This window comes from Dasypus novemcinctus, chromosome 2 (assembly GCF_030445035.2).
Source record: "Dasypus novemcinctus isolate mDasNov1 chromosome 2, mDasNov1.1.hap2, whole genome shotgun sequence".
Classification (NCBI taxonomy): Eukaryota; Metazoa; Chordata; class Mammalia; order Cingulata; family Dasypodidae; genus Dasypus; species Dasypus novemcinctus.
This window is the reverse complement of record NC_080674.1, coordinates 57,209,075-57,231,351: the sequence shown is the minus strand read 5'-3', so window position 1 is coordinate 57,231,351 and position 22,277 is coordinate 57,209,075. Positions and strand designations below refer to the sequence as shown.

At 35.6% G+C, this 22,277-nt stretch overlaps 1 protein-coding gene across 7 annotated transcripts in view; it reads right to left on the bottom strand.

The window, feature by feature from the left end:
* MAP3K1 (mitogen-activated protein kinase kinase kinase 1) overlaps positions 1 to 22,277 on the bottom strand; it is an 84,589-nt gene that overhangs the window by 11,431 nt on the left and 50,881 nt on the right. For all 7 annotated transcript variants that reach the window (XM_071208127.1, XM_071208134.1, XM_071208126.1 and 4 more), the window contains exons 3-15: positions 21,578 to 21,778; positions 19,794 to 19,994; positions 19,279 to 19,395; positions 18,764 to 18,912; positions 13,562 to 13,683; positions 12,910 to 12,991; positions 12,611 to 12,794; positions 10,336 to 10,614; positions 5,507 to 5,628; positions 3,519 to 3,610; positions 3,058 to 3,247; positions 1,484 to 2,765; positions 942 to 1,094 (exon numbers count right to left, since the gene is read on the bottom strand). In XM_071208127.1, coding sequence (XP_071064228.1) covers positions 942 to 1,094; positions 1,484 to 2,765; positions 3,058 to 3,247; positions 3,519 to 3,610; positions 5,507 to 5,628; positions 10,336 to 10,614; positions 12,611 to 12,794; positions 12,910 to 12,991; positions 13,562 to 13,683; positions 18,764 to 18,912; positions 19,279 to 19,395; positions 19,794 to 19,994; positions 21,578 to 21,778 — 3,174 coding nt within the window. The remainder of the gene's footprint in view (positions 1 to 941; positions 1,095 to 1,483; positions 2,766 to 3,057; positions 3,248 to 3,518; positions 3,611 to 5,506; positions 5,629 to 10,335; positions 10,615 to 12,610; positions 12,795 to 12,909; positions 12,992 to 13,561; positions 13,684 to 18,763; positions 18,913 to 19,278; positions 19,396 to 19,793; positions 19,995 to 21,577; positions 21,779 to 22,277) is intronic.

Sequence of the window (22,277 nt, the reverse complement as noted above, 5' to 3'; positions counted from 1 at the left end):
TGAATTCCCAAAAGAAGTATTGTTTGTAAACTGGTCTGTTCCTTGGGGTGTGATACCCTTTGTATTAGATTCAGCTGAGATGCCTTTGATTAAATTATGTTAAGATTAGGGCTTTGATTTGACCACATCATTAGGGCAACTCAGTTTGAGTCCTCACCCCCTTAATGGAATAAAACAGACTCACACAGGAGCAGATAGCAGGAATAGAGTGCTCCATAGACATGGCCCGGAAAAAGAGATGAGCCTGATAGTCTACAGCTGACCTTGTGGAGGACTAGAGCAGCTGATAACAGAAAGAAGCTGGACACATGGAGCTTAAGAGGGAAGAGGAAGGTTGAACCCTCGCAGATGTCACCCGCCATCTTGCTCCAACATGTGGATACATAGTTTGGAAAGGAAGTAACCTTGAGTTGGACTCTTTAGGGCCTTGTAACTATAATACCCCAAATAAATACCGTCTTTAAAAGCCAACAGATTTTTGGCACTTTTCAACAGTACCCCTTTGGCTAATACAGAACAAAATGAGAAAAAAACCCAATCATGGGAAAAGAAGGAACATGATTTGAAAAAGCAACTTTTATCATTTTTGTATCCTGCTAAATACACTCATTATAAAAACTAAACCACAGAAATCCTAAGATGGCACTGTACCAGTAATAGGTTGCTAAATGGAGTATGAAACCTTATCTCTATTAACTATAAAAGAGGGAGAAAATCTTTTCTAAGTCCATTCTGATACTGTATCTTAGAATAATCAGGCTTCCAACTTCTAATAATAGAATGTATGATGCTTCCGGTGCTTTGGCAACATCTACTTTGAAATTCAGGCACATCAAACCTGGAAAAACTAAAGTATACACACATGGACCTATCCTATTTACTTGTTCACGTTTCATTTTATAATTTGAATCATTTCATCTATATGCTCACTAGACACTTACCTGTTTAACAGCCATTAAAGTTCCAGTCCCCACATCTTGAGCCTGATAACAAGAAGAGAATGCTCCAAGGCCTATCTGCTGACCTTTCAGCCATTCTGTGTCTTCTCTATAAGGTTGTTTCGCTTTGGTATGTCCTGGTAGAGTCTCTGGTGTCTACATATTAAATGAAAGCAATCTTTTTACTGTTAAGTTAGAATAGTTAAGATTTGGTGAAATTAGCCTGGCAAAACAGTACACTTAGTCCACCTGGCTTTCCAAACCTCCCACAAACTTGACCTGAGTGGACGGTGTTGGTGAACAATGCCAAAGGCAGAGGTATCACCATTAAAGTATCAACTGAAAATGACTTCAAAATAGTCAAGGACCATTTCTTTTCAAACAATAATACAAACACTATTAATGCATGGCTAATAATTTTATTGCTGTATAATAAAGCAGTTGAAAACCTTGCTTGTAACAATTAACTCTGATTAACAGCATTTTAAAAATTAGATTTAGCATAGTCCAAGGAAATTCTTTAACCTTTTAAAGACTGTACTTACATCCTGTTGAATAATGATGATATCTTCTCCATTTTCCACCTGTAGTTGAGGAACCATAGGTAGGGCATCCTGAGATGCTGACATTGCCATGGCAATTGCTAAAGCTGCTTCTTCTTCAGCTTCCATCTTTTCTTTGCACTTCTGATTATGGTTCACATCATCTTTGTAGGTATCGTCATTTTCAGCCTTTTCAGGAGAGAGGACAGCAACTTCTGACTTAAATGTTACTGTTGTGTCACTTGAAGGCATAGATGCTTCAAGAAGGTCCTCAATACTGGAGTTGAGCTCTGTATTTACATCTAACCTGCATTTCTCTTCTACTGGGGTGAACACCGTCTCATCGCTGGGTATAACAGCATTACTACTATTGTTGCTAGTGCCAAAGCTGTCGTCACATTTGGAAGTACTGTTCAGATCAAGTGTCATGCTAGTTTTTGAGGCATCTCCCTGTTTACTTGTATTTCCTGGGGTAGGGCGAGATGGCTTTGGCCTGTGTATATTACTGGAGGGCGGGGGTCTTGACTGAGTAAAGATTGGAGAAAGTTTATCTGAGTCTTTGTTTTCAGAGCAGTTTCTCTGGAACTGTAGAGAAAACTTGCGCTGTGTTTGAGGAGATGCTGAAGGTATTTTGCAGGGAACAAATCCCTGAGGTCTATGCTTAGAGACATCTGTTACAGTGCCAGCTGGTACAGATGGGGCAGATGAAGAAGGGCTTGACAAGGCTGGGAACATTAACTGGGAATGATGAGATAAAGGAGAGGAGTTCAAACACTGACTGTGGGGTCTACCTTTTGTTTGAACCATTGGCTTTGGTTGCTCCGTTGTTGCTGAATTAGGAAGTCCTACTGAAATGCCGGCCAGTCGGTCAGAAATGTCCTCTGAACTGGCACTCAATCTGGTAGCACACAGTCTTTTTCCAGTTTTCTCTAAACGGGCTGTGCGCTCAAGGGAAGAGTTTGCTGTGGCCTCTGGATAGCTGTTAGGAACGGATGCTTGCAAAAAGCCGTCATGTCGACCACCCAAAATGTCTTCTATGCCCAGCTGGATGGCCTCTGCGATCTCAACCTCATCTGCAATAGCCATCAAACGACGACGCATTCTGGTGAAGTGAGTAGAACTGGAAACACTCAACATTTCTAACAGTTTTGAAAACACATGGGGTACTGCAGTAACCATTCTTGCAGAACTCAAATATATCCTTCGGGAGAGTTTACCAACCATTGAGTGGGAATTATCAATGGACTGCAAAGCAAAGGTTAAGAGGGACAGCAGCTTCTTATACCTGAAAGAAAAAAATACATTCGATTATCAGACACATTCAAATTGCTGCAAAATATATGCAAATAAAGAAAATGGTACTAGTTTACAGTTTGTACACTTCAAAAATCATTTCTGTATAAAGGGCCTATAAAATTTTAATTAAATAAAGTAGACTGCAGGTTTTTATTTCAATACCATATTTTAAGTACCTTATTATGCTCTGTAATGTTTGAGTCTTTCATAAATTTGAAGGTACCCTGCTTGGGGGAGTATATAAGAAGAGGAAAGCAATGTATTTTCAGAGGAAAACTTACCTGACTTCAACAGGTTCGGCTTGAGAAACATCAGTACTGACAATATGAGGGTAAAATTCAGCAGGAAATTCCAACAACAGTCTATCTATAAGGCAAAGGCGGCCCAGGAGTTCTTGCCAGTTGTTTGATTCGGTTTGGTTTCCAAGAATACAATTTAAGACATAATCAACACCACCGATACCAATGGATCCTACACAGAGGAAAGTAAAATGACTGAAAAATAGTGACATTTAAATCTAAAACAAAATATGACCAAATGCCCAAGGCCAACAAAAATACTCTGAATTATATTAGTTTTAACAATTTCTCTCAGATGAATTCATATTTCTAATATTAAGTGAATGAGTTTACAAAATTACTTTAAAACCATGTAAACTGACGCATGATAGATTATGACATTAGACAGGCTGCTAGAGGAAATGAGAAAATAGGCTATATTAATTTTAAGTAAAAGTCATTACCAGCTTTAAGTATTTCTCTACCAACTGCCAACTCTCCTGCTTGGCCTTTGCACAATTCCAACAGTGTTGATATGGACAGCTGACTTGTGCGGCTAAAAATAAAAGGAAGGCAACATCAGTCCTGGGATTTTGGATAAACTACACATCAACAGGACGCAAGTAATGTCTTGTGAGACAATGGGGAAAAATGTTTTCAGGAGTGTTTACTCTTCCTTTAATAAAATCACATTGGGGTAGTGGATGTGGCTCAGGCAGTTGAGTGCCTGCTTCCCACATGGGAGTTCCCAGGTCAGGTTTCTGGTGCCTCCTTAAAAAAAACAACAAAAAACCCATAAAAACACCAACAAAAAGTAAACATGAAAAAACTAACTTAGGGGAGCCAATGTGGCTCAGTGGTTGAGTGCTGGTTTCCCATATAAGAGGCCCTGAGGTCTCAGGTTCAATCCCTAGCCCCAGTACCACAAAAAAAAAAAAAAAAAAAAAAAAGGAAAGAAAGAAAGAAAGAAAAAAGCACATTAATGATGTCACTATAAATAGTAATATTATTAGGTTTAATTTCAAAATTTCTACCTTATACTCTATGCTAAGCACAGAATTTTTACTACTAGTCTTAGCAAGTATAGACTTAAATATCAAACTAATCACACCAGATAAAATGCTTATTTCCATTACTATATCTTCATACCATTTTGATTTCTTAATTTTCACAAGAATCTCTTCAACGAAAATATCTAAAACCCTTATTCTCTTATATAGCCAGAGTGAATCAGAAATCATAAATAAAATCTCCATCCAGTATTTCTTATGGTGTTCATCATTCAAGGGGCCAGGGAAGCAACCTAACGTCATAATTTCAGAGAGTGGACAACATAACAAATGCCACAAAAGCACTGAAATGCTCAGAAAAATCAATACTCTAATACTGAAAAATGAAATGATTTTTGCTATGCATTTTGCAGGGTATTTGTGAAGTTTCCTAATGTTTTCCAGTCATTACATTGTTTCCCCCCTAAGCAACAAGAAAAAGTCGAACACTTTCATTTTGCAGGCTTGTATAGAGAAAATAAGAGAGGCAAAAGAGACTTCATGGTGAGAAAGAATAAGTCAATGCTAAGTACCTAATTTCTAAGACTCTCTACGTGCTCCCCTCTACATGCGGAGGAAGAGAAAGACTGGACTGAAGAGCTCTGAATGGGTGTAATGGCAGAGGCACAACAAGGGGTATTCAACTCTTGTTACCAAGATCTGTGGGACATAAAGAGACAGGACTTGCCAAACAACTGTTTATTAATAGTTACTCTTAATGAAAGTGGTCTTTCCTCTTATTTCATGGAAGGAGAAAATAAAAAAGAACCACTGGTCTAATAAAAGCATGGCTGTGCTCATTTTTACTACCATCATATCTCACTTCTGTACCAGAAATCTTTCCTCCAATTAGGGATATTCTTGTTCCTTGCAAATTTTCAAGGATATTGCAAGGATGTAGGCAATTTTTTTTTTAATTAGACAAAAGCTGTCATTTAGAGTAAAACTCTATTGCAAAGAAAACTGGAATGGAGTTGAGGTTTTTTGTTATTGTGGCTATTCTGGTAATAAGGCTTAAGTAGGTATAACAATTTTACTAATTTCTATTCTGTGTAATTCAATCTCTAAAATGAGATTACAATTTATAGATATGTATGTTGCCTACTGCTCTTATCAATTGGATTTCAGATTAAGAATAATATTTTCAAATAAAAAAAGAGTCAGTCACAATACAATAACGTGGAGGTCCACGCAGTTTGTTAATGTGACTTTTATTTGCCATTAGTTCCTTTCTCTATTTCTGAAGATCCTGAAGTGCTACATTTTAATATCAAACCTCACATTAGAGAACAATATTCAAAGACCTCTGAATAAACATGTATTAAATACTCATTAGGTGTGAGGCCTGTGCCAGGCACTTTTAATACAAGATGGTTTGAAGCTGTTCATCAATAAATCCTTACCTATTGGCGTCTGCACACTTCACTAGAATGGTGTCTACAACCGGTCGGAGAAGTCTCTGAAGTTTGATCCTTTCCGCCAAACTATGGCAAGGAGTATATACCAGCATGGCTCTTAATGTTTTCTAGGGGAAAAAACTGGAGGTCAGTTTAACTGCATTTACAAAACATCTGACACAATGGCCTAAAATCTGGGACAATCTGAGCAATAAAATAATGATAGGAAATGGAATATAACCCATAGAATAAAATAAGAATCTATGAATCCATACTGATACAAATAAATAATTGACTAAATAAACAGAGTAAAAAGCAAAGAATTCTTCCATACAGTAGCATACGAACTAATCAACATTTGGCAAACACCATAGTAATAACTCTTTACAGGCAAAAATGAGTCATCAATATATGCTAAAGTTAGTGGGAAAAATTATGATGAGAAACTGGGTATTTACAAAGTCTCATGGTATCTACTCACAGGACAGTCTTTAATTAAAAGGGGCAAAAGAGTAACATTACAGTGGTAAAACTTGAGAGACAATACTTAAACCAAATGATTAAAGTTAACATCATTAGTAATAAGGCAAATCAATCTCATGTGCCTCCTGATATGATACTCTGCATATACACCAATTCTGATATTCTTAAGAAAATAATACATATGCTGAGTATAATCATGAGGAAGCATCAGACAAGCTAAACTGAGGGACATTCTACAAAACAACTGGCCAGTACTCTTCAAAAGTATCAAGTTCAATAAAACAAAGAAAGACTGAGGAACTACTCTAGATTAAAGAAGATTATGGAGACACAGCAATTAATGCAATGTATGATCCTGAATTGGATTCTGGACCAGAAAAAGAACATTAGTGGGACAAATAGTAAAATTTGAACAATGTCTATATATTAGACTGTATCAACGGTCATTGTATTGTGGCTATCTAAGATACATGTGGGGATTCTAAATGAAGGGTATAAGGATTCTCTGAACTATATCCCCAATTTTTAAAAACCTGAAATCATTTTAAAGGAAAAGTTAAAAAAAAACCTCAATTTTTAAAAAAGGAAATGAAGAAAAGGAACCAACTAAAGGGCTCACAATGACCAAGATTATAATAATTTGAGCAAGAAAATAAATTATAGTAATTCTAGATTATTACCCATAGGATAAAATAAATAATCATGAGTACACATAGAATAAATAAATAACTGAATAAATACATAAATGGGAGAGAAGGGACAACTCTTTAGAGAAGAATTCCAAATAATAAAATGTAGAAGTAGGAGTGGGTATAGTTCAGTGGTTGAGCTCTTGCTTTGCATGTATGAGGCCCCGGGTTCAATCCCCGGTACCTCCCCCCAAAAAATGAAATAAAAATGTAGAAGTAATGAGGCTAACAGAAAAGCACAATTAGAACACCACAGTAACTGAAGAATGCTAAAATCAGCAGGCAAAATTTTGAGGAGAAACAGGATATTTGCACAGCTTCAAAGTATCACCCAAAATATTAATAGTAATTTTACACTGTAAACAAAACTACCTGAACAGACACTACCATAACCAAGTGATGACGGATCACACATCACCAGTACTAAGACAATCAGATGTCACTGTGAAGGGCATACTGCCTCTGTATTAATCCTGCAAACAAACACATAACCTCAACCTAATCATGAGAGAACATCAGATAAGCCATACTACAAAAATAATTGATCACTCTTCTTCAAAAGCAGCAAGGTCATGGCAGACAAGTAAAGAAGGAGGAATTGTCACAGATTGGAAGAGGTTAAGGGGACACAATCACTAAATGGAATGTGATATCCTGGAATGGATCCTGGAACAGAAAATGGACATCAGTGGAAAAACTTCAAGTGAAATCTGAATAAAATCTGTGGTTTATCTACAAAGGACATCGCTGGGAAAACTGGAGATATGTATCAACTTTATAGTACATAACACCTTGGTAAATGTTAAATTTTCCAAGTATGTAGATCGTGCTGTGATTTTTTAGAAGAATATATTTGTTCTTAAAAATTACAGGTCCAAGTATTTGATGGTAAAGTCTCATGATGCCTTCAAATAACTCTCAAATGGTTCAGCAAAATATTAAATATGGGAACCGTGTCTCTCTCATTCTGTGTTCCTGTGCCTGGCATGCTAAGTCATTAGAGAGGGGTCACAATCTAGGTTTCTTCACATGGTCCCTGTGCTCTAACTGCTCATAAGCTGCCTGAGAGACAGACTGAACTCTGTATAAGTAATCAGACAGTGAGTCAGCATTTGGTGCATGCAAAAAGAACAACACCACAGAGAAAGGCCATTTCTGGTTGGGAAGATCAGGGAAGGCTTTAAAGAAGAAGGACTGGCAAAAAGAGGATTATTGCACAGGCAAATGTGTCTAAAGGTTTATGTTAGAAAATAGTAAGAAGTGAGAGGGGAAATGTTGGGCAAAGAGCATTGGTCTTTGTAGGCTGGTATTTATTACATAATATTCTACGGTATGCTGGTCTCTCATGAAAAAAATAGGCCACAGTCGAATGAATTTGGGAAATAACATACCCTACCCCCTGAGCTTATAAATTTGCAATGCATATTAGATTACTGAAGGCTCCTAAAAATCTTAAGTGAACAGGTGCATAACCTCATGGAATCCAGCATTCACCAATCTTAAGCTGAAAAGAGAAGTCTTTCTTCAGGAAACTTTTTATAATCCTGCTAAACTTCCACAAACATGCTTTAGGAAATGTTTCTGCAGCAACAGAAACCTCTAAAGATTTCTGAACTATGGAATAATCAGAGTAGTGTTTAAAAACAATGATGGTTAATATATATGAAATGTTCTTACAATGTGCCAGACATTAAGGTAAGAGACTTTTATACAATCTCATTTCAAGCTTCAGAGGTATTTTCATTATTTTACAGTTGGAGAAACTAAAGTTAAAAAGAGGTTAAGTAGCTTTGTTAAAGTCACAGTTAGCAAATGGCAGAACCAGAATTTGAATTAAGGTCCCTATAGTTATGACCACATTTCCAGATTGCCTGCACCTGCTTTCCAGTTTAACCAGAAGATCACTCAGGTGTTTCAGTTAAGATGATAGATTTTAAGGTCACCCAATTCTGACCCCAAACGACCATGCTATATGTGGCAGTCTGAGATTTTATGAATCCCAAAAAGAAAAATATTATGCTTGTAAACTAATCCATTCCTCTGGGTGTGATACCATCTGATTGTATCAAATTCAGCAGAGGGGGCTTTGATTAGATTATTGATAAGATCCCTTTAGGGCTTTTGATTGTCAGTGAGGCGTGACTCAAGTTGAGCCTCTGCCCCTTTGCTGGGTCTGATATAAACAAAAACACCGAGAAAGACTTTGATAGACAAGAGGAAAAAAGAGCTCTGCTATTTTGGTTCTGCATATGACAGAAAGGAGAGGCTCAAGCAGCTGAGGCCTTAGGGAGAGATGAACCATTTTGCCTGACACCTTACAGCTGAACTTGGGAAGAGAGTGAAACAATCAAGACCGGTATAGGAAGCCTGGAAAGAAACAGGCCCTATGCCAGGAGAGAGAGGGCTACAGGTTCACTTAAGCAGAAGCCCCAAGAGGCTGCCCACAGAGTAGCTTCAGAGGAAAGGGTGAGCCTGGAGGGGAGGGCTGAAACTTGGGCAGAGATCAGGAACCATCTAGCTTCACCACGTGGCAACACACCAGGATCAGCAGTAGCCGACTCTGGTGAGAAAACACCTCTGATAGTGCCTTGGTTTGGACATTTCATGGCCTTGGAACTATAAGTTTTTACCCCAAATAAATCTCCTTTTTAAAAGTCAAGAGATTTCTGGTACTTGGCATCAGCAGCCCTTTGGCAAGCTAAAATAATACTTCACAAGAAGATTCAGTAGGTACAGTGTCATAGGATGGATTAGAAAAAGACTGAGTAGAAGCAGAGAAACTAATAAGTTATTAGAACAGACTTGATTTTAGAATTATTCTGAAGGAGTGGTTCTGAACTAGGTCAATTCTGAGTCCCAGGGGACACCTGGCAATGCCTGGAGATATTCTTCATTTTCACAACTGCGGGTAGCTTGCTACTACCCATTAAGAGGGTAGAGGACAGGGGTTCTGCTAAACATCCTACAATGAACAATCTTTTCTTCCCCTTGCCCAACCCCCCACCCCACCCCCAAAAAACACCAAGTAAGTATCTGGCCCAATGGCAACAGTGACGAAGTTGAGAACCCTATTCTAAAGAGATATACACTCAGAAAGGAGAAAGTGGAGGATTACAAACAGAACAGTCTTCTTGGTATTCCATCCCAATTAAGGCAAATTCTAACAGTTAAACTGGAAAAAGAGTTCAGCAGTTTATATCATGGAATCTTCTTTTATGAAAAGCCCCCTGAATTTCCAAGAAGAATGTTTACTAAAAATGGAGCAAAATCTTTATTAAAAAGTCAATTCTCCTTAATGTCTACTGATTAAAAAAAAAATTAGACTAACTTTTATCACTTTGTTATCCCATACAGAGTTTTAAATTTGGTCATGCATAAGGTATCAGCTCAAGAAAATGTAAAGGTATGAACAGTAAGACATTGCTACTTTAAAAGGAAAAATAAATGGCACAAATGGACACTTTGAACAGATAAAATCAATAAAATCCAAATGAACAGATTAAATGGGAAACTGCAATTTACTGGCATTATGGAATAAAAAGAGATGGGATTTTTCAAAATTAAATTAGGTTAAGTAATTTTACTGTATCTTAAAAATATCTATAAAACATTAAAAAAAACAACACTAACAGTAATACGTTTATGGAATAAAACTATACTTACCAAAGCAGCAACGTACACTTTGTAGACAGGGTCAGCACAGACCATTGACAGAATGTTGCAGCACGCTTCCACCACGTCTCCTGAGATACTGGTCTGGGAAGACCCATTGGTGGCTCCAGCACTTGGGCTGCTTCCACTGCTGCCCCCAGAATTTCCAGTGCTCTCCCCATTTGCCAACAGCAGGGCCCCGCTAACATCATGGGAAAGACGCCTGAGGGCCATTTCTCTTACATTCCAGTTTCTGGAAAACAAGCAGCCAACGAGTTCCATTCCAAACACCTACATCAAACAAACAATGAATTCAATGTGAAGAAAAACTAATGAACTCTGAGTATTTTGAGTTAAGCATGATTTTTGATTACTAAAGAAAAACGTTTCATTTCTTAAATCTTCAAATTACACAACTACAAATATATCCAGCTGCTTAAAATGCATAAGGAAGGATTTTATACTCAAGTTTCACGGGTAATTATCAAAAGCCACTAACATTTATTCATCCAAATAAAATGAAGTACAAACTCCATTAAGTAATTAGATGGATATATATACATTTCCATGCCTAACTGCTGACTATATCCCCATGCTTATGGAAATAAAATAAAACAAAACTGTGAAGAACCGCTGCCTTGTATTTATATTAAGATGGTTTAAAACAAAAAACAAAAAACAACCTGGATCAGGATCAAGAAAAGTGACATCAAGAAAGGCACCAAAAGCACAGATGACAGTAGTGAGTTAAAGAAAGAACAAACAAATGAACAAAAAAAAAACACTTGAAAAAAATAGTTGGGACTACAATGAACAGAGAAGTAAAAGTAAAAGACTAAAGGAAAAATTTCCTGTGTTCAAATCAGCAAAGGATAATGCTATACCTATAATTAGCATGCATGTTGTTACAGTCATCATTACCATGCCGGTAAAGTCACAGGGTCCCTGAAGAAAGGAAAGGGTAAACGGTCCTTACATTATTGGCCAATTAACTAAAAGTACATTTAATACCTAAGATAATTTATTATATAAGTATTAGAGATGAATAAAACAATTTCGGAGAAAACAAATTATGCTATATTTATGTGTGTTCTCTTATAAAGTGATAGTAAAGGAGAATAAATCAGTAGAACAAACTGGATATATGCCTGGAACTGTTAAATAGCATACCATTATCTAAGTCTTAATTCTAAGTTACATAAAAACTCAGAACATACAGCCTAATCCAACCTAATGCTTAAGCAAGACAAACTATAGAGCTGTCTTGAAAGCGTGGCATCCCACAGCTCATTACCAACTTGAGAATTCTTTTTAAGAGGTGTCAGGAAAGCAAAGATAAGGGCCTATGTGAAAAATCATTAACAAACTGCATGAAAGAAATGAGACATGCTTATTAAGTTTGCAGATTTTATTAGCTTTGCCATGGGTTGCTAACATGCTCAGAGAAAAGAATTCAAAAGTAAACATTTAAAGAAAAACTTAAGACTAAAATTAACAGAAATAACTGCAAAGACTATAGTGGTCACAAAAAGAAAAAGGAAATAAATCCTACGAATACATGAGTCTAATAAGTTAATGTTTACAAATTTAACAGTACTAGTAAGCAAGATTCTCAAAATAATTATTTTACTTCACAGTGTATACAACAGACATAGTCTGGTTTTACATTCTACATTTTCTAAATAATGGACTAAAAGCAGGTGATGACAAAAGAAATCATTAGAAAAAAACAAACCAAAAACCTATTTAGGATGAAAAAGCATCTAATCAAAAGAAAAGGTAAAAGTAAGGGCAACTATCCATACAAATGAAATGACAAGGTAGATACCACGTATTTTATATAATGGATTTTATATAAATAAATTCCATTCAGTAATTAAAGTACCTATTATATGCCATCAGTATATAAAAAGGAGAAACTGAGTTTAAGTGGCAGCAACCAGAAAAATGACAGAAAAATTCTTAGCAGGAATGGGAATTTAACATTGGAACAATTTAGCATTAAAGGATTCCAGTATCTATCCTTGGATGAACTTTTATGTCTGTAAGGTCAGGAAGAGATATTTCTAGAGATGGGAGTTTAGGCTACAAAGAATTTTTGATGTTTACTTCCAGCTCTATAATAAGTGGCAGGGTAGTTGTAACAAAATAAAATTAAAATTTTCAATAGAGTAAGCATCATGATGGAGGCAAGCCAAAATATTAAATTGTAAATAAAAAGGAGGGGAAAATTCCATTAATGCCTATAAATATTTCCTTGTGAACTGAAGAACAAAGAATTACTTACCTGAATCCATGGCTCAGCTAAATCTTTATAAGCAGGAGGGATCTGCTGAGTTCCATAATGAGTAAGGTTAAAATTGCTCTCTTGAGTCCTTCTTTGTGATCCAGCTAAAGATTGCTGTTGTATGGTTTGTTGCTGTGCAGCTCGGAGAGAAGAAGAGGAATCTACAGGGCTTGACAACTCGTGGCTAAAATGAGAAACGAACAAAGCTTGCTAAAAAAGAAAGTAACAAATATAAATACCACTTTGAGACAACTTTTAAAAAATTAAACACATACGAATCAGTAATTCAAATTGGTTACCTGTAGAAATCATGAGATCTCCACTTAGACCTACAAAGGGGACATATTAGAGGTTCTCTATTTCTTCTACATTCTTCTGCCCCTGCAAAATTAAACAAACAAAAAAACTTACAAGACTGCAAATGCTTAACAAAAGGTATGTAATAACCGTTTATAATTGCTAGTATAGGATTTATATGGAGGGGATCTCAAAAAATAATCTGACGTAACATTTATGCCAAAGAGGCAAACAGCAGGTTAAATTATTCTGATGCTTGTACCTTTTGTGAGTACCATCTGTTAGTTATGATAATCTGTACCTTGCTTGTAATTTTCGATATGTTCTACCCCACTTGTTTATCTGGCAACGTCATTCCAAACCTTACTTTGATGGACCCTCTCTGTCATGTCTGCTTAGCCCTTCTCCCTCCATCCCTCCACGCACTCCTTCTATTACACGTACCTTACTGTACTGCATTTCTTTGCTGAGGTCTCATCTCCTAAAAGGTCTCAAACTCAAATTTGTTGAAAGTTTCACTTAGGGCCTACGTGTAATTTTTTTTCTCTTTTCTCACCAACCTCCCCACAAGCCATGTTAAATTCTTAAGTAATATTAAGTTAACTCATAGAGTAAGTGTGCTGAGTCAGCATAGGGAAAGCAACAGTCACATACAAATTGACATGCAGTGGTGGTGCAGCTTGTTCCTGCAGCCATCTTCACACACGGTAAGGCTTTCTTCATCAAGCATGCCCAGCAAGCAAATAGGACACATCTGTTCCTCTTCGTCTTTTATACTATGAGGAAGGGGAAGCAAAAGCATTAAGCACAAAAATACGTAACACAAAAAATAATGCCATATGCTAAAAACAATTTCTGCTTGTTTAGAAAAAGAACAAATTAACTAGATATTCTTGATTAATAAAGTCTTACCTAACTAACACACAACCGTTAACTACACGGTACCAGATTCAATATTTCAAGTGCTGGAAGGCACTTTAGAACTTATCTATTCAATGTTCTAGATTTGAAGGCCCATCCCAGACACGTTTGGTGTATAAACACCAAACTGTGTCTGGAGTATAAACAAGTACAACTTCCTACCAACAAGTCTAGAAACATGTCACATCTTAAATGTATACATCTTTGATGAAGAAACTACACTTCTAGCAACATAAGGACACAAATATATAAAGATATACATTTAAGAATGTTCACTACAATATTATCTAGCATAACAAAAAATGGAAAACCAAATGAACATCAAAAGGTGGTCAATAAAGAAATTGTGATATACCCATAGCCACCATGATGTCTTTAAAAAAGGATTAAACAGATCCATAAATAATGACAAAGAATGATGTTCCCAAAATACTGCAGGGTGGGGAAAAAGCAAGTAACGGTTTAATATGTACATATAGTGAATGATTCCATTTATAGCAAAATACGGAAAGATATAATAGGTAATGACATTGTATGCGTCTGTATATACCTAATACACAAAACGCTTTTGAAATCAGTAAGAAAAATATTTAGCTCAATAGTAAAATGAGCAAAGCAGATAAAAAGTCCATTGGAATAAAAAAAAATACGAATACCCTATAAACATGAAAAGAGATCTAATTTTACTAAGTACAAAACATTAACAAAGCTCTACCTTATTCAATTTTTTTTCTTTTACTTGTTTGGATAAACTGGCAAAAAGTAAATAGATTGGTAACATTTGGCACTGATAATGGTATAGGAAAATTAGTTCTCATATATATACTGTTGGTAGAAGCAAAAAATGAAAATTTTGGAAGGTAATTTGCTAGTATTTCTTAAAAGAGAAAAGTATAAACCCATGTCCTAAAAAATCCTATTTTCTTGGATGCTATCTTACAGAAATATTATAAGTATGGAAAAAATTAGAAATTTTTTTTCATTTAATGGGCAAACAAAAAACTAGTGATGTACCATATGTCCCTTAATTGAAAAATGGCAAAATTAAACTGTGGCACATCAAAATGATTTTATACCGCCTTGAAAAGAAATGTGTGACTTTTGTATAGCGTTGGGAAAATGTTCTTGATAAAGTTAAAAAAAAAAAAGCAAGTTGCAGACCAGACTTCCTATCTGTTTAAAAAATAAAGACACAAAAAGTACTTGAGTTTTTGGGTGGGCATGTGTGCCTGTGTGTGTATATGTGATGTGTGCCAGCATAAGCATAGAATGACCAAGAGGAGAGTTTATTTCCTTGCTTCATACAATTTTTTAAAGTTTTTTCAAATTGTTAAAGAGTAGTTATTTTGTGTGCATCAGTCTGGATAGGGTTTTTGTTTTCTATTTTATTTTTTGTCTGAACTTTTATGATATAATGAATAGCTTATTTCTATTAAAACATAAAGACAAGGCTCTGAGATGTTAAGTAAATTTCTCCAAATCATAAAATCAGTTTGTGGCAGAGTTGTCATTAGACTATACGATTTGAGAAGAACATGCCATGACCTACATATCCAAAATCCAGATTCTCTGCTAAGCTCAGGCTTTCCCCTGGCCCAATACTGCACTTCTATTACTTAAGCTATAATTCCTGAAAAACAGGTCTGAGTGACTAAAAGCAAAATAATCAGTTCTCCAAGTATACAAAAAGCTGAACAAGTAGGTCAGCAAAGTCACAGCATGGTTCTTGAGATGATGGCACACTTACTAGTTTCTTTGCCTCCTGATTTATCTGCCCTCTTTACATAATTATGGAATTACGAAGAGTAGGGAAAAGCTGACAAAATATACATGTATTAATGACAAAGTGTTAAGAGCAGCATTTCAGAAACAGTTCATACAATAATACATAATAAAAATATTAATGGCAAAAATGATTCAAGGTCAACTAAGTTTTCAAATAATTACACCAAAATTAGCATATTCAAAAGACTTGGGTAGAAGAAAAATAAATTGAAAACTTAGTAAAATTTCATGTGCAAATTATTACTTAAATGCTACATGTGCTAATTATTACTAAAATAATAATAATCTGGGTTATTTTCTGCCCATGTTTTTTCCAAATACTTATTTAACATTCTTCAGATAATTTATCTATATCCATGCAATTTCATACTCCTAAAAAAGTTTATCATATAAGCTCCACTTGTCATTAAATCCTTTATATAATTTTTAATAGCTGCTTAATTTCCCACCAACCACAAAGATCTTAACTACCTAAGTATCCACTTATTGTTGGAAACTTGATTTGTTTCCATATTTTCACATTTTGAGAAACGATTATAAATATCTTTGTGCCCATTTTTTCTATATTTCAGATTGCTTTTTTTTTTAGCTGTTTCTTCGGCAAACTACGAAAGAAGTTGTAGTTTGTCTGCTTTTGTATCATGTCTTATTGGAACACAGCCACCCCCATTCACTCAAATACTGACTAAGGCTGTTTTCAGGCTACCAGGGCAGAGTAGAGAAGCTGGAGCACAGCCATGATGGCCCACAAATTCATTTGCTGTTGGATGTTTAAGTTGGTCCCAATTTCCCCCTATAGTACTGTGAGAAAAAGCCATGTATATCAGTCTTTCAAATACCTGATTAAATCATTTTTTTCTTAAACATTTATTATATTAAAGAATATAAATGTTTTAAAAAGCCACACTGCATATTTTCAGAAAGGTTACACCACTTTATATACAGTGGATCACACCCTTATAAGAACTGAATCTCTCATCATAAAAGTCTCCACAAATCCTGTAAATAAAAACCGGTAATTCTTTTTTAAGTTGACTGGAGAGTTTTCAGATGTTTGCTAGGCCCCTGAAATTCTTCTTTTATAAGGAGTAGTCTCTTCAGGCTCTTTGCCTATTAGTATTGGGACCCTAAGTCCCTGTGTGCAAGGCTTTTTGTGTTTTTTTAATTTGTCTTAATTCTGATTTTATTGTTTCTGACATTCCATTTAAATTTATATGTCATCAGATCTTTAGATAAATTTCTCTTGCTGTCTTTTTACTGGTTTTCATCTTTAGATAGAAAAGCCTGTGATTACATGAAACAAAACCTACCCACCTATACATTACAATCTCCGTATACCAAGACCATGAATTCTGTGGTTTTCATCCATGGACACAGCAATCCAAAGAAATTAATGAAAACCGCACACTCTGGCCAGCCCATATTTGGAAGGTGCCTTTCTTCATCTGAGAGAGAAACTTTCCATTTTAACTTTGGCTACCTGGTTTTAAACATTTATTATTTTTCTCTAGAATAAGTCTGGGTCAGAGAACTGAGAAATAAAGCTCAATTTTTTTCATTCTCTTTAGAGGAGATAAGGTGTAAGAGAAGGAGCCCTGCCCTAGAAGGCCAGATCTACCTTGGTTTAGGTGCTGCCTTCACTCAATGAGCAGCATGACCTCTTTTGGCTTCAGTTACCATCGAGGCATGCTGTGTCCCAAACAACTTACAAAACTCCATGATTCTAAAATCAATTAATTTAACCGAAAATATAAGAATTCAAAGATTTACTTCTTATATACTCCACTCCCCCTTCCCCATTAGCAACATCTTTCATTAGTGTGGTACATTTGTTACACTTGATAAGTATATAACTGAAGCATTAACAGCTCCTTTTTAATTACAATTTCCTCTATTAAGGAGAAAATGCTTAGATTCTCATAGGAGAAAAAGCCTGGTGTGGCAGTTTGAGATTATTTATGAATTCCAAAAAGAGAGATTATGTTTGTAAACTGGTCTGTTCCTCTGGGCATAATAACCTATGACTGATTTAAATTCACAGGCTTTCCATTCACTTGATTAAATTATGTTAAGATCTGGGCTTTGATTCAGCCACGTTATTAGGGCAACTCTGTTTGAGTCCCCACCCCCTCTGTGGGCTATATAAAGGGATAGTCAATCAAGGAGACATGCAGAAGTAGATACACAGAAGAAGATACACGGGAATAGTGAGAGTTCCACAGACACGGCAGAGAAGAGAACTTGATCCTGGGCCCCAGAGAGATGAGCCATTCGCCTGACAGTTTGCAGCTGAAGAGCTAAGAAGGCCCCCAAAAGAAATGAGCCCTCCAGCCTAGAGTTGAGATCTGAAGAAGCTGGGCCCCTGGAGCCTTAAGAGAGGGAGGAAGGCTGAACCCTCACAAACACTGCTCGCCATCTTTCTTCAACTTGTGGCAACGGACTTTGATGAGAAAAGTAACCTTGAGTTGGACTCTTTAGGGCCTTGTAACTGTAAGCTTTTATGCCAAATAAATACCCTTTTTATAAAAGCCAACAGATTTCTGGTACTTTGCTCCAGCACCCCTTTGGCTAATATACCTGGAATGTGAGAATCCCCTGAAGAACTAGGAAAAAAGCACTGATATCATACAATTTAAAAATATGAAATTTGAAAATGATTTTTGGTAAATGGTTTTACCTTATATAGAATTTATTTATGAAATAACTATAGCATTTCCTTCTAACACACAGTGCTTCAGTGTTATAATTTTTAAAGTAGTCATCAAAGTTACCGAATGAGGTTGTTCTAAGAATGGAATGAAACAACATTATCAAGTTCCTGGCATATAATAATGACTGACTGGAAACCACTTATTATTACTAGGAATTTTATACCTGCCACCTGGTTTTTCTTATGAATTATGACAAAAATGAACATTTATTATATTTTGATATTTAATGTGCTATTTTCCAACACCATAGTTTTCAGGCCAAAAATGTCCATTTTATACTCAGAGGATCTTTAATATTCTTTAACTTTGATTTCAACTTGAAAGTCAAGATCCAATAATAAACCATTTGAGTAATTTAACAAAAAGATATATAAAAATTGCCCTAAGATTAAAAAGTTAACACTAAATTAATGCTTTTAATTCCTTAAAAAGTACTAACCTGTTTTCTGAACTAGATGTAGAAGTACTAGATGATGACAATGTATGAGAATTTGACATGCGTGAAACAAACTTCTGGATGGTGTTACGAGATGGAGCTTTGATCCTTGAGCTACGCCTACTGTGATATTTCTGGAACAAACTTTCAACCTAACATTGAAAAAAGACAGTAACAATGATATCTGTGCCATAAGTATACATACGAAGGAGTTTCAGAGGTTGAATTATTTGTAATTTTCATACGTTTTTCACAAAATTTCAAAAATAACACACAGCTTACTAAGGACGACATTTTTATAGCATGTCAGAGCTTATTTTTTTTCAGTCTAGAAGAAAAAATTTATTAGTCAATAAATAATAAGAGAACTACTTATAAAGACCCAAATAATTCTTATATTCCTTTACACCTTTTAAATGACCACCGTCTATTTAAATTTAAGAGTCCATGGAAATGTGGGTGAATATACCATGAACATTTGATGGCAATTTTACTCTAAAGCATTTATCAAGAATTACCTCAAAATTCTTTAAAGTTTTTCTCCATAACATTGGGTCCGAAGGTTCTAGTTGAAACACTCGGAGCATAACAAACAGTAGATGTATACAAAATGTTCCACGCCCACAGCTGCAGTTCTAAAGAGTTAAAAGAGAACCCATGGGTAAATAATCTGTGGGTCTATCAGAGTTTCTAGGTTTATCACATTTTCATATTTCCAAGTTTAATATATCTTTTATTAATTCATGTTCTTCATTGTCCTATATATAAAGCAAGAAAAGTCTATAGGTGTCTCCATGAATTAATCTATTTTCAATGAATTTCTTAAATAGAGCAAATTCATATTCTAAAGTATACTGAAGTCATAGTAAATCTTCACAAATACATTAAACACAAATGTCTACTAGCACATACTCCTTAAACTCACTTTCATTTGCTAAAGGAAATTAACTCACCTAAATTTAAGAACATAATAGAGTAGAAATTTGAGTTAGCACCAGATACTAATAAAATACCAAATGGTGACAAATCCTACCTGAGGCCCAATAAACACCCGGTATTTATTGTCTGGGCTATCACCTCCAATCAGAAAAGAGTTGGGTCCTATTTGCTGCAGTAAATACAGCCTGGCCCGCATCACTTTGTTTACACGGCGGTTTGTTTCCTCAGGGCTATACGGTGAGAAGCCATCTGGAGAAGGGGCTCTTCTAGGTGGTGTGATTCTCCCGCTCTGAAACTTCACAACAAGATTTCTTAATTAGGCAAATGTCTCACTTCTCCTTAAGAAACTATTACCCCTCAAAAAGGACATACCAGGCTATGTAACAAGACTATATTCAGAAGAAACGTTTCAATATAGAAAATACAATGGAACAAAGTTAGAAAAAAATGCTTTTGTCTGACAGGTTTGTTTTGGTCAACTTTCTCAGTCACCCCTAAAAGTGATGATACATCTTTGGCTATGAGAGATAACCATGTACTTTTTCAAATTATGCTATAAACGCTAGTTCCTTAAAAAGTTTTATGTAAACCAAAATAAAAAGCTAAAAAATACACATCATAAATGCAAATGATATGTCTAGTTATAAACCTGAAATACCCAGTTTCCTGGTTCCACTGAAAGCTTTACTAAATACTCTTCTATAACTGGTAATTTACAAACATTGACATGGAACCCCTTCCATGGCACACTCTATAGGGAACTAATGCATGTAGACATTAGCTGGAAAAGGATGGAATATTTTAACAGCTTTCAAAAAATTATGAATATTCCTCTTATGCTAACAAAAGCTCCACAAGTGGTTTCCTAAAGGCAATTGTAATGTAGCATCGAAACCATATCCATAAACTTTTCCTACTCTATTAAATTAAAATCCAAATGGTATATGCTAAACTTTAAATGGATCTTTTATTCATGCATGATTTTGCATTATTATGCACTAGCCATTTGGAAAATATAGGTCTACTATGTTATGTAGATCTTCCAAATGTTGACACACTTCCTTATACAATATTTAAAAAAAACTTATGTGGTATCATCACTGATCTCATCTGAAAAGTCCAAGTACTGGGAAGCTGTCAACTCGCAGTGGTGTATATAAGTTTTCCAAAATTCTAATATTTGCTTGACATCTCAAATTTTATCACTAATTAAAAAAAAATACCATTAGTTATTTTTCTCTAAGTGATAGTCTCTGTTTATTTTCAGGAAAATGTCTGCCAAATACCCATGTTTGAATATCATCATTTGTCAGTTATTCTTTCAAATAAAAATGTTGCTCCATGAAAAAGCCACTGGTTCAATGTACAACTATAACAACCACACAAAGGTTTTTCCTCGACATAACTATCATACTTTGGTGTGTAGCAGAAGTGCTGTATGCCTGTTTTCCATTTCATCACACAGATTATTTAAAAGGAATGCATCAAGAGATGAGATTTAATAAAATTGATTTCTACTGCTTCATTAAAGGCATTCTTACGTGTAACTGGCATTTTTTCTTTAACTGCCAGCATGACAATAAAGAATACATTTTCTATTTTAATAGCCTTGATTTGGGTGAAGGCACCAGCAAGCTTTATTCACCATTGCTTTTGTCCCATCAGTGCATATATCAATGCAAAGAAAAAGACAAAGCATGTTGGTTTTATTAAAAAAAAGTTTTGATTAATGGGACCCTGCCCCACTGCCCCCTGGGATCTGAAGACTTCACTCTGAGAATCACTGCTCTAACCCACGACTGGCCAATCACTTCTGCATTAATTATAATGTAGTCTAAAACTTGTAGAAACAACATATTTCTTGGAACATTAACTTACAGGCACCGGAGATACTCTTTTCCTTCTTACTCCAGGAGATTCTGATTTCACTGTGCGACCTGAAGGGGAGCTGCCAGGTGATGGACTGCGCCGGCCTTTGGGAGCAGATGAAGCGGTGCTTGCCTGGCCCTCTGCCTGAGACTCAGTTGGCAAGTTATTCATTTCAGTTCCATCTCCTTTAATTGGGATTGGTTTTACTACCTGAAACAAAAGTATTGCGATATTTTGATTACTTAAAAATACAAATAAGTAAATTTGGGGATAAGAGAATAGGAAATGAACTCCATGAGTTTTTATTATGAAATAATACACAAATATGCCAGATGATATTCAACTTTAATTTTGCACAACTTTAGGCCATTAATTTAAAAAAGCATTTTTACCTATACAACCTTAGTCGTTTAGGCTTCATCACTAATGAAAATGCCATTGTACATAAAATTTTAGAATTGGTGTTATCTTTTATTAGATACCATCACTCATCTTATCCCCTGAGGCTTTTGCAAATGATTCAGACTCTGAACACCTCCTCCAGCTCAAGGAGCACAGAAAGCAGCACATTCAAACTTCAGATGGCGTTTAAATGTCCAAAGTGCTTCCTTATATTGACTGAACAGATACCTGCCTCTCTAACAGCCAATTTTTGAGGTAGTTCAACAGAACCTTCTCTTCTCCAAGATAAACCCTTAATTTCTTCATC